Here is a 13,498-nt window from a genome sequence, read left to right as displayed (position 1 = left end):
AAACACCTAGCAGCATCACATTTGTACATATACAATTATATTAGAAATATAGTAAAAATATTTTCATTCTAGTACAAACTGCCACCAACATTACCTTTTTGATTTCATCTTCAAATGCTTTCTCCAGATATTTGTATCTCCTGATAAGTTTATTGAAGACCTAGAGATAAACACAGATTAACTTAAAAAGTGTAACAATTACAACCATCTTTCTTTATAAAAAAAAAGTAAAGGGAAATAAGCAGCTGGCACAATGATTTCTCTAGTGTTGTCTGCCACATGGAGAGCACAAAACACCCTTCTCTCAATTCTGTGATTCTTGCTTCATAAAACAAAGCTTGAATGGGAGAATTTATTACAGTTTGAATCTTATTATAGTTTTCAAAATTTTTTTCCTTCTCTGCTTTTCACCCTATCCATAGATAAAAGCAAGGGAGAGGAGGAGAGCAAGGGTAACTGCACTCTTCACCCAGTAATGCAGCCCTAGGGAAGCTCTCAGCTGTAGGCTGATGGAGTAAGGGTGCTGGACATCTTCAAAAGATGCAATATCTTGGTAAATCAACTAACATAAATGTTTACAAGAAAACACTCTACTGTCAGAGAAAGGAAGAACATTTGCCAAAGCTTCTGAACCAATTATATTATTGGAACCACTTGTTCCCCAGTTTTGACCATTTGTTTCCCATCATGAGACCACAGATCATGAAACCAGAAGCAGCACAGGTGCAGAGTTCATTCAAGGTGAAGAAGGAAGAGATAAGAAATGAAATCATCACTCGCACTGCTGTATGAAGGCACAAAGCATATGAGTCGCTGTCACAGGTAAAAAGGTTTATGTGGGGAACAAATGACATTATTGTCACACTGGATGGGGGAAGAAGGAAAATTAGGTTTAGAAAGCTTCAATTCACTTTCCATAATATAAAATACATCCAAACATTTTAACTGGTAGTATTTTGGCTCAGAAAAAGTAGAAAATCAAGTGTGGCCATGCTGAGAAGTAGAGACACAGAATCCTAATGAAATAAGATAAAGATAAAAGAGTAAGATTCTTGTTAATATTTCCAAACAAAATTGGGCATTTTTTTTGAGTCTCTGTAAATGACAGAAGCATGACTTAATATGCAAATAATCTGCTAAAATATCAACACTAGCTTCAGTCTTTTGACTTGAAGACTCTTCACTTTCAATCGTTTCCATAACTAAATCCACAAAAAACCAGCCACGCTACTCGGGAGACAGTAAAAAATTACCTTCTGGGTATCTTCTAAATAAAACTATTTTAGACTAACTCCACATTTTCATAATACAGTAAGAGCTCTATTTTTCATTATGCATGAAAAAATGGCAAGGTCAATAAAAGGGCACAACTCTTCAGGCATTAATTACAAAATGTTGATTTATTTTGGTGGCTTTTGGCTTGAAGTGCAGACAATCCATTGAAAATTCCACTCCTTCAAATCCTGAGGTGGAGCCTTCCTTTCCATTTTTCAATACGCAATCTTATACTTTAAATTTCTCCTTAGAGGACTGGCACTGCCAATTTTTGTTCAAAAGATTGTTAAAATATTAAAATTCAAGACAGAATCAATGAATTTACTGATAGCAGAGATTTTCCTGAAGCAGAATACCCTGTTTTCCAGAGAGGATAAAGCTGACATGTAAGAAATATTGACTCCCTTTCCAAAAATAAGTATATTTCACTAAATTAGATTATTAAAGATGTTTTTTAAAGGAGCCTTCTGCTATTAAGCAACCATTTTTTTACCAATGCAGATTTTGATCTCTTTAAATCAACTATGCACCTTTCCAGGAACTTATCATCCTGAACATCTTACCAGGGACAGCAGCTTTTATTCTTTTATCCACTGTCTCCATCATTCTAATAATACCCAGTGATTTAAAAAGATAAATACATACTTAATTAACAATAAGAGTTTTGACATATGGGAGTTGCAAGGGTATTGCATTTTTATGCAATCCTGCTGGTATCCAGAATTGCATGGTGGCTTTGAACTTTCCATAGAATTCTTACTGTAATTTCTCATATAATTACTACCTTCTATTAAGGAGTTATGCAAAGTTAGTTTCTATTCAAGAATCTTTTAGGGTTCACTGGCTTTTTGTATAAATTTCACATAGGCCTATTTATGCAAGCCTTATTCCTGCAGGAAGAAATTATACATCACATATGTAGGAGAAATGAAAGCTCTTGGAATATATGCCCAAATCCTAACAAGTTATGCAACTAAAGGTTGGAGGCGGGAGCTTTATATTTTCTGTCATTCACATACTTCATAAAATTGTTTAGGTTGGAAAAAACCTTTAAGACCACAGAGTACAATTGTTAACCCAGCAGTGCCAAGTGTCACTAAACCATGGCCCTAAGCTACCATGTCTACAGATCTCTTAAAGCATCTCTGAGACCGGTGACTTCACCATTTCCCTAGGCAGTCTAATACCATGTTTGACAATGCTTGCAGTGAATAAATTCTTCCTAATATCCATCTAAACCTCACCTGGCACAACTTGAGGCCATCTCCTCTCATCCTGTCACTTGTTACATGGGAGAAGAGACTGACTCCCATGTGGCTACAGCCTCCTTTCAGGGAATTGTAGAGAGTGATAAGGTTTCCCCCCTGAGCCTCCTTTCCTCCTGGCTAAACACCCCAGTTCCCTCAGCTGCTCTTCAGAGGGCTTGTGGTCCAGACCTTCTGCAGCTCCACTGCCCTTCTCTGAACATTCTCCAGCACCTCAATGTCTTTCTTGTAGTGAGGGCCCCAAAACTGAACAAGGGATTTGAGGTGTGGCCTCACCAGTGCTGAGTACAGGGAGATGTACACTGCCCTGATCCTGCTGGCCGCACCATTGCTTATAAAAGCTGAATTTCTGATACAGTGCATGTGTTTCTTTAAATATGGTCATATAACTATTTCAGTCTGCACAAAGAAAAGGTCAACAAAATCAGTAAGGGTGGTGTCTAGAAATAGACTCAACCAATGGTAGACTGTGATAAGAAAGACTGCTTTTTGTAAAGCAAGCATTGCCAACTGTGATCAGATTATCTCAAACATCCTATTTTCTTACCTAAAATGTCTATGTTAGGGCAGATTAATGATTAACAGGATATTCAATTGGTCTGTAGCTAGCCTAGTGCAGCTGAGACAGTCTGCAGATGTTCCACTATAATCCCTTTTGACACATAAATGGAAAACAGTAATCAGCTATGCCTTTGCTGACCTGAGCATAATTTCGGATGGCATCATGATCTTCATCTGCAAAAAATACACAGTGGTTGGTCATCTTGGTCTTGTCATTGTCATCTATGCGTGTTCCTCCAGGAGCTGTAAAAAAGGAGGAAAAAAAAGGCAAGGAATTATTTCTTACTTTAAAGAATGTAAGATTTAATAAGTCTAGTAGGTTAGTATCACTGAGGCAAAAGGCCACAGTAACAGTTAGCAGGGGAGAGGGAGAAACAGAGACAGACCAAACTTTGCTAAGATGTGCTGGCATCTGACAGAAGGAACACCTGGCTAATATGCTGCACTGTACATCACACAGTCCTCACAGGACTGAGTGATTCAGCTCACCCTAAGGAATCTCAGCTGGTCTTGAGAACACTGAGAGTGATTAAACAACTATGGGCTGGAGCACAACCCTTACACATTATTTTAATTCTTACTTTTAACACCACAACAATGTAAATCGTTCCCAAAGAGAAAAGTATTAGCACTGTATTAGCAATCTGAGTACTCGGAATATCCTGCTAACCCCTCTCATGCTTACCAAGCTCATGTAAACATTCAAAACACTGGCTTATTTTGTTGAGAGTTTTTTTCCTAGGTATTTCCACTAGCTGCTGTTTCCTGCATTACCTCAAATCTTACAAAAAAATCTTTTCTCCTTACATAGCAAAGAGCAGGAAGCAGAAGTCAAAGCAATGTGACCAGTAAAAGGAGATAACTTACTCAAAATAAGAGGAAAGTGAAAAGTATGTTTTTGCCAGAAGCTGCCACTGATACCTGGTAGAAAAGTCCCATGAACATCCACAAAGCACACCTCATTATCCTTCACTTCTCTGAGCTACCTTTTGTTGCACCACCTACAAAGCAAGATTTGCAGCAGCTCTTAACCGGGAGTGCACCTTTTTATGCTAATAAATCCTTCTGTTTCCCCTAGTTAGCATCTCTCATTCTCTTTGCTGTTGCAATTATCTGCTGGTTTAGCTCAGACTGAAGGCTTCTCAGAGCAGAATCCAGAAAGTACCTAGGTATTACTGCACGACAAACAACAAACAGTGCTATAATATGAGATGCAAGCAGTGGAATTGTAATACAGGCTATAATTTTCACTGTATGAAGAGAGCATCTCAAAAGAAGCAAGCAAGGCTGATCATCAAAATTCTCGGTCAGATATTCTGCAGGTTACCTAACATGCTGCCAGCTACCAAAATATCAAAGAGTGTGTCAGCATAGCGGCGGTAATCAAGTCGTGAGCCTGCTGCATCCAGAAACTTGGCTATAGCCTCCAGGTCATTCCCAGCTTCATTGAGGCCTTGGACAATTGTATCCCTGAAGACTGTGGGTTCAAATTTCTCCTTTTCATCTGAAACAGAGAGAAAAAAACAAGGATGGAGAGAGAGAATGTCAGTTTTAAAACTTGTTAAAATCCTGTATCAAATCAGCAATTGAAAGGACCATGGCGCCTAAAATACTCTTGTCATTCTGGTCAACACACCAGAAGTTAGTTTGTGTCATTTCTGGAAACTCTGCAATGTTTACCCTTGCTTCCCCGCTCCTCCTCATCTCCCAACACCAAAACACCCATAAATATATGGGAATATATAAATAGAGGAAAAGCAATGATTGTTTTCAAACTTCATACTCTTCTCTTGCTCTGAGAGCACAATAAAGTGAATGCCACGCTATAAGTACATAATCTCAGTGTATGAACTTTTCATCTCTTGCTATTTCTCTTTTAATAACTGAGGTCACATAACTAAAATGTTTTCAAAAAGATTCTTCAGGAAAAATGGGAGATAGTCATTAATAAAATTAGTTTTTGAATAAACATTTAAGGCAACACAATACAACCAAGAATTCATATTTTATATTCATATACCTAACCAGCACTAGGAACACAGCACTCACATTGCATTTTCCACAGCTGCCCCTCGTTGAATTCAATTAAGGCACTGCCTGACCCCCAGACGAAGTCCCTGTGTCAAGGTCATTAGTTACAACAGAAACAACTGCAATCTCCAGCTAACTCTTATGCAGATTTACCCACATCTCCTGCTGCCTTTTTGCCCACACAGTTAACAGCTTAACTGTGGCCACTTGAAGCTTCTTAAGAAAACTTGCCCTGCCTTTATATAAGGGTACAAAATGAAATCCTGTTACTGTTAAAATAACTTTGAACTTCAGAAACAAAATTGCAAGCAGTTCTCTGCACTCATACCAAGGGTTGTTATCACCTGCTGACACAAACACTGATACAAGTTCTTGAAAAACTGGAAAATATCCAGAGGATCAATCCACAGATTTTTACTTACTAAAATAATTGAGGACTGGTTAAATTTCTGTCTAAACATATGCTAATGCAGTCTGAAATATACCAGCTGCAACTCTTGCAGGCTTTTTGTGAGAAGTTCTGGCCTTTATGCATCCTCTGGCTGCAGACTTCTGGTCTCTGCTACTCATAGTGCAGCTTTTCATCCCAGGCCTTAAACAAGAGACCTTGCTTTTTAACAGCCTCTCTTCCCTAATTTCTTCCTTCCTGCCACAGTGCTTTTATGGCAGTTGAATAACTATTTCACAGATAACTCCTACTTTTGATAGCTTTTCTATTTCTCATATAGAAAAGTTCTCTCTCTGCTGCATCTACTAGGGGAGCACTCATTCTAGTACCTTCAGTACCTCACTTGCACATTCTCCTCCACTTCCAATGCATACCCTTCTTTCACAGCAATTGTACCTGGAAGGCATAAAGCAGTTCCTTCCACTCAGTGTCCCAGGCCACTGGGAAGCTCAGGGGATTAGTCCACTGGTCCTTTCAAGGAGCCTGGCAGCACACAGCCAGCTGCAGTTCAAGGGCTGTCTCTCAAGCATTAAGCACTGAAGTAGGATCCCCTTTTTTCTCAAAAATCCCCTGATATGCTGAGCTTTTCATGACTGAGTCTACTACCCATCTCCACATGGACTGCTTCTCCATCCCCCAAATCTGACCTCCTCAGACCAAAACTGAGACAACTCCATGGACACCCATACATATGCTCAAGCAACCATCTGCACCCAACTCTGGCTCCCCCAAAGTGGTGCACACAAACAGGGCCAACCTAGATTCTCCACCACCAGCTCTCACCACCCAATACACTCACTATTCAATAATGCCCCTTCAAATGCAAATGACTTCTTCCCAGGCTTTTACTTCACACCAGACCTTGGAGATCTTCAGGCTCTCAGCCATGTTGTCTTGACTTAGGTTGTGATGAAAACCTGGAGTCTGTGTTTTGGGGAACCACCTCTCCTATCTGCAGGGCATGGCCATCAGGGCCAAACCAGGAGGTAGAGAGAACTGAAGTACATGCCTTTGCTCCAAGGAAAAATGCCCACAGAGAAGCATACTACTGGAATCCCATCCAAGCCACCAGACCCGTTACCAAACACTCAGCTGCAGCTCTCCTCCAACTTGAAGTACAAAAACCAACCCAAACCAAAGAACAAAGGAGCCAATCAACCAAGAAACAAACCAGTCTTTTACTGAAATAAGTACTTCAGTATGTGTACTTCAGGCAGTTTTACTTGTGCACAAGAAATACAGTTCCACCCATAAACAAGCATCTGAGTGCAATTATTCTCTTTTGGATTGCCAAAAAAGTATGTATTATTTGAAGAATAAAAAAAATTTAAAAATGCTTGATGACACATCAACCAGCAACAAGACAGACCTTTGTTTTAAGAGATGGAAAAAAATCCTGTTTTACTTTTTCAAATGTATTTTACCTAAAAATTCAAGATGTTCTTATCTAAACTAGAAGGTATTATATGCTTGGTATCATGGGTACACAGTGCTCAGTACAAACACAAACGCCATGATTAATATTTCTTAGCTGTTTTAAATAGATTCTTCCCCTGCCCCAGAAGTCTTCCTCTCATCTGTAGTACCCTATTATTTTCTTGTCTATCACAATCTAAAAATTTACATAGGAACAGGAGGTGAATTCATTGCATGAAAAATGATTTATAATTTTATTGAAACATTTTCCTACCAAGCTAATGTACTGAAGAGGAATATGCTGATGTATTACAAGAGGGTGAGTAAGAAGCCATCACCAACAAGTGGTGACAGTCTGTTGAGCTGTCAAGTGCACAATTACTAAACAAGCACAGATCCAATCATGGGCTAGCAGAGGCAGGTGTAGCTTGCAGATGTGATGAACACAATATCCACTGCAGCAATGCTATACACAGCTTTTCATTTTCAGCATGTTCCTAGATCCTTATTTCCTATCTTTTGCTTCTAAGAAAATCACAAATGATGTTCATAGTCCTGTCCTTAATAAATGTTATCACTTCAACAGAAGGCCCACAACTGTAATTCTGTGGAAGAAAAAAGATAACATGAAGTAAGAAGAGGGGCCAAACAAGGTAACATAAAAGTGTTAATATTGACTTTTTATTAGATAATTTTCTTATCTCCATAAATATAGCTCCATAATCACAACTACTGGCCAGACACCAACTACTGCTGACCCTCACTGAAATAGGAATATTCAAAAGGTACAGAGATTATACCAAGAACTGACCAAACTATTTTATTTGTCTAGATTGATAGGAAATGTGAGATGCCTCCTTCTCTTGGAAGGTTCTTCCTTTAACAGCATAATTTTTATTCCTTCAAATTTTTTAAAATTATTTGAATGTCTGCCACTATATATATGCTGCATTCAAGGCTTATTTCTTTCATTTGGTTAAACAATATAACTAGAAAGAGATTTACAAGCTGCTCCTCCATGATTCTCTCTCAAAGATATTTTTTACACAAAGCGTATTTCCAAACTTTAAATTGAAAAACATTGTATTATTCTTTTTTGCTCTCTGAAAGCTCAGAAGTTGTTCACAACCTGAGATTAGTTGCAGCTAGCTGACCAAGTGGCTAAGAGCTCACACATGCAATTAGTTTTATTAGATGCCTGACTGCAGTGACACACCTTGCTGAGATGGCAGTGCCCCAGGGACTGCAGAAGGGGAAAAAGGAGTATCATGGGACACAAATGGGTAAAAACAAGCAGGTCACTGTTCCCAGCACATGCATGTTTCAGATCCCCTACCTGCCTGCCTGTTACACACCACAGAACAGTCTCCAAAAACTGAAATGTCATGGTCAAACCACAGCTACTGCACTCTGTCCTACCTGGGTGACATTTTGGGACTCCCTGATATACTGAAACTCAGCATAAACAAAACCTAACAGTATCATCTAGTCTTAAGCCAAAGACCTAACAACCTGTGGCACTGCTGTGATACAAAAATATTTGGAAACATAAGAGAATAAACATACTTGGAAACCATTTCTTTTCCTCAAACACTCTGCCTCTAGAAAGAACCAAGTATCTACAAATTTCTAAGCAGGCCATTAAAATATTAAAGCAACCAAGATGACAGCACTTTTGAAGAAGAGATTTTATGCTTTGAGTACAAAAAGTGTTTGCATGTTAAAATTTCTATATTAAAGCCATGTAATATCCACAATCCCATTTAAGTAACCTCTCTCAAAAGAAACACTCCAACCAATCTTTCAGACCATCCCCCATGTCTCTTCTTTCTTCCATGTAATCAGTGAGATATCTAGGGCTACTTCTAATCTCTGTAAACAGAAATCCAAGGGATGGGCACAGAATTGCAAATCAAGTATCTTTATTTATTCTAATTATTGCTTGCATTAAATAGGAGCCAAAGACCAAATCTGTACTGTGACAGATTATGCCCAACTCAGTGGAAAACGTAAGTTGAAAGTCTCTGTGAGAGAGGGAATATTTTCTAAGACAAGTTTATCAAATAACATATTTACCACAACTGACTGACCTAGACTGAAAAATACATGGGATCAGTCCAGCAGTGTGCATGTCTGACTGCTTCTACTGGCTGATCTGACAGACAGATTTCTTTAGGGATTGCTAATTCCACTCCTCTGGCTACATCTATATGGTTGTGAGTTAATGCAGTGTATAGCTCCCACTGCACAATGTTCTCGACTGCACTGAGAGAAAGTTAATTCCACTAATTACTGGAGCACCATGATATTTAATTACAAACAATACTGGCTTCTTTTTTAATTACTTATCCTCACAAATGTTGCATATGCACCATAGGAAAGATATTTTGCATTTAAGAGACTGTAATAGTGAAACAAATTGAAGAAGTGTTGGATGCAAGGGAGGAAAGATGAGAGAAAGCTGGGACTGCTTTTTAACATGACTAAAACCAAACTATTTTGCAATTCCTACCTAAGCTTCATGATCATCTTAGATGTCTAGACACTCATCATTCAGCTCTTCAGAGCTGTGACAGAATTTGAAATTTTCTGAGAAAGGTTACCAACTCTTTTTTTCTCTCATCATCGCTAAGAAAATGCTCATATTTACATTTTCTGTCACAAGACATTTAGATAAGCTTTTAAGACATGTTAGCTTTTGATCAGAAACAGGCAAGTCAAGATGGAAAAAGTCTGTTTCATGACAGATAGGAACCCCACCTGCATCTGCTGTAATAATCTATTATTATACCACCAAAAAATGTGATCCTTCTTTTCACAAACCAGACTTCTGGTTTTGTTTTTTGGTGGGGGAACAGGAAGGGAATAAAATAATTAATTACATGTATTTTGTCTCTCTGCCTCAGACTTTTGGGCATTTATCCAGCCACCTAAACTGCAACAAATGAATTCTGAGTATGGTATGAGCAAGCATGTTAGGATGACACCTGCTGTGCCAGAATACCTGGATGGTACAATCAGCACCACTCAGCTTTCTTTAAAAGTAGATGCTCTACTGTACTTAATCAAACAAAGTGTTGGTCATGTTTACAGAAAATCAGTATCACAATGAGTAAATTGGGACTCACACAATTGTTTCATTTAAACAATTAAAAAAAAAAAAAGACTATACTAACACAGGAGAAATAAATATTTGTGAAAGAGGAAGTTCCTGACCTCCCTTTGACCTGAAAGCAGGGCCACTGATATGATCTGACCATCTCACGGAGAAGGAAGGTGAGAAAATTCCTTTTTAGATATGAAAGGTTCACTTACAGACATGGTATTGATTTGAGTCAAAGAAGTAAAAATAAAAATCAAATAAAAAAACCCCCAGGATTTTCTCTATATTACCTTTAAATAAAAGCTCATATTTTGCTTTCTTAGTTGAAAAGGACATTTTAAGAAACACCCAAACCAAACATGTAACAAGTTTTCCTTATCATATGCAAATATATTATAAATTCATTTAGCATCTAATCTTTAACTGAAGCCTCCACAGGACATCATGGCTAAAACTCAAATTTTATATAAAGTCCTAAGATATATAGTGAAAATAATAGAATTCATAGAGCTTAGTTAAAAGTAACATCTTCAATCTTAACTCGGCTGAAAAGAAGTGGAGAAAAATCCTTTAGCTGAACTTTCAACCATTCCACCTGCTCTTTTTCTAGTTATTTTAACAAAGAAGAAAATAAAGCAAAAAATGTAATGCAACCTACCCCTCTTCCTAGTTTTGAACCGCTGGCCTGTTAGCACCGGCTTCTGATTCTTATTCATAAAATTTCTGGAGAGAGAAAAAAAGGGAAAAATATTTATACTCTACCATTTACAGCAACAGTTCAATCTAAAGGCAAAATAAAGATTCAGTGTAGCAAAATCCCAACATATGACAGGTAAAGTTCTTCACACATTTTCCAATAGTAATTCACATTATATTTAAGATGAAGAGCACTACAATCCAAGGATAACTTTAATGAGATTTGTTTCTCTTAAAACCTGGCTGTTGGCATCTCTGTAAAAAAACATCAAGATGCAAAACTGACTGGGAAGATGATGGAGTCACCGCCCTTACTCCTGGAGCAGGGGTACACAACCACTGCCCATGCAGCTCATGGGGATGCTGGGGGCACAGAAGCCACTAAGGCAGAGGACTGGGAACCATCCTGGTGAGGCTCAGCATGGCACATGGTGTCTCTGGTCACAAGGCAGATGCATGCCCAGGGTTGTGCACTGTCCAGCTAAAGACAAGAATTTGTGGTCTAACCATAAGGAGAGTGCTTTAACCATCAAATTCTAATCAAACATTTCTTACAAGCATCACAGTATCTTAGCAACTTTCAGTTCTGAAAAGCATGTGGGTGTTGTAAAAATAATAGAAGATAAACAAATCCCTTGCCCCATCAACTTTGAGCATAAATACAGAGTTAAGGACCTATATGGCACATCATACCACAGTAAAAAATACTGGGCTTGTATTACTTCAGATCTTTACAGCAAATATCAACACACAATATCAAAAATTTGGGAAGTGATAATATATTAATGTCATTTTATCTAAAGAAAACAAAACTATTTTTAAGCTTTGGATACAATCAGTTTCATTGCACAAAATTCAGCTTATGCAAAGAGCAGCTAAACCAAGAGCTGGATGCAAACAGCAGCAATTAAAAGGAAGCTTTGCAGAACTAGGAATCACCACAGGTCATCACCGTGTCCTGCCCACAGCACCTGCCAGCCCTGAGACTTAGAGGCCACCTTCTTCACACCCTGCAGGCCATTAGGTCACTGTGTCACGAGTTGCTTGTCCAAAATTAATCCTTTGAGCATGTTCTTCTAATAACTTAAGCTTTACAGAAATATGTATTATTTGCATTTCTTTATTGTGGACTCTGCAGGTCTAGTTTAGAAGTACACAGATTTGCCAAGATGCTTCCTACCACAAATGAAAAGAAACTCAAGCTCCATGGCTGAGAAAGAAGCCATCAATCACATGTTACTATCCAAGTACTGTTTTCTCTACCCCTGAAAGTTCATTTACCTCTCTTAACAATGCTCCAGCTAGACAATGTACTCCTGTTCACCAGACTTCTAGTGGCAGCACCCCTAGCTGGCCACTTCTGCAGCATTTCAAATGTTTTGCTTGGCAAATCACTTCCTTCTAGTCTAGCTTTACCACTTATCCACAGTCAAAAACTCTGCATGTGGGCACATGAACTGGAAATAGCCAGTACAGGTCAGAGTCAAGGTTTGCTAACTGTAAGTCACAAAACCACAAATACACAACAAGTAGTTCAAATGAGATTCACTCTCATCACTGAGATTTAAAGCTGCAGTTGTAAGAGACCAAGGAACATTTCAAAACAACTGCAACACTTAACAGCCTTCTGGAAAAACGTTCTGCTCATCTGCTGAGTTAAACACGGCAAATCAGGATATTATGGGATCTTTCAAAGTGCTGTAGGATCCAGGAGTGCCTTCACAGCAGAGCTCAAAAGGCTCTTTCCCCTGAAGAGACAGCTCGGTGTTAGAGGAACAGGAGGTGCTTTATAAGTTAATTAGGCAGATAATCTAGCAATCTACAGGGATAAGCAACAGCCCAGCCTCTAGCCAGTGACTGGCTAGATTTGACATACTTATCTGCTTTGTCTTTCTGACCTTCAGTTATTTGTAAAGAGAATGATCTATAACATTCACCTAGGTATTTTCATGTTTTGCCTGGACACCTTACACCTTATTCTTAAAACATTCATTTCACGGGATGGCAAGAGGAGCCTAAGAAATTTGCAAAGAAACTGTCAAGCGAGCCACACAGCCGGTAAGAATCCACTTTTCTCAGCTCTTCCAGAGCACAAGCATGCTGTCATGCTGAGGTCACAGTGCCCACTTCCTTAAGGAACACACAAAAGCCTTCAACCCAGCATAGTGCTACAGTTTCCCAGTTTCTATAAAAGACAGAAATGCATAAATAAATTTCTAACACCAGACTTCTTTCCTTGGATGCAGTGTATTTTTAAGCTGCAAAAACACTTGCACGCACCTGAAGCTTGATCACAGATTTTAACTATTGCCTGTGAACATAAAATATATCTTTTAAGACAGCTGGGCAAAGATTTTTTTAAAAAGCAGTTTAAGGAGGACTCCCAACTTGTGGCAGATTTAATGACTAGAGGTTCAGTGCAACAGAAGAGACTCTTGAATAGTTAATTACTAGGAACACAGGATATGCCTTCTTCTATATTTAGCTCTAAATGTACTGTGCTTTAATCTGCTCGAGTGAGGGTCTGGCTTTATAAGGCACTGCCTCAAGCAATATCCCAGGATCCTTCATTAAGAAATAGCATCTTGAGACTGAGCAAAACTAACCCAGTCATCTATACAACAATCAAGAAGGGCATCAGCTCCTGAAAATGAGACTTTAAAGTGCTGTTGCTACCACAATAGATGCCTGAATAATAGTTTA

At 38.6% G+C, this 13,498-nt stretch overlaps 1 protein-coding gene across 3 annotated transcripts in view; it reads right to left on the bottom strand.

Annotated features, from left to right (window-relative positions):
- BZW2 (basic leucine zipper and W2 domains 2) overlaps positions 1–13,498 on the bottom strand; it is a 56,409-nt gene that overhangs the window by 25,374 nt on the left and 17,537 nt on the right. The window contains exons 2-5 of one of the 3 annotated variants that reach the window (XM_009086021.4): positions 10,758–10,822; positions 4,429–4,605; positions 3,241–3,344; positions 95–160 (exon numbers count right to left, since the gene is read on the bottom strand). In XM_009086021.4, coding sequence (XP_009084269.1) covers positions 95–160; positions 3,241–3,344; positions 4,429–4,605; positions 10,758–10,815 — 405 coding nt within the window. In that variant the 5' untranslated portion in view covers positions 10,816–10,822. Of the gene's footprint in view, positions 1–94; positions 161–3,240; positions 3,345–3,968; positions 4,103–4,428; positions 4,606–10,757; positions 10,823–13,498 lie in introns of those variants that run through there. The other 2 variants (XM_050971724.1, XM_030229921.2) reach the window with 2 other exon arrangements.

Source organism: Serinus canaria, chromosome 2, assembly GCF_022539315.1.
Source record: "Serinus canaria isolate serCan28SL12 chromosome 2, serCan2020, whole genome shotgun sequence".
Taxonomy (NCBI): Eukaryota; Metazoa; Chordata; class Aves; order Passeriformes; family Fringillidae; genus Serinus; species Serinus canaria.
Note: the sequence above shows the minus strand (reverse complement) of the source record. Positions and strands in the feature narration are given on the sequence as shown.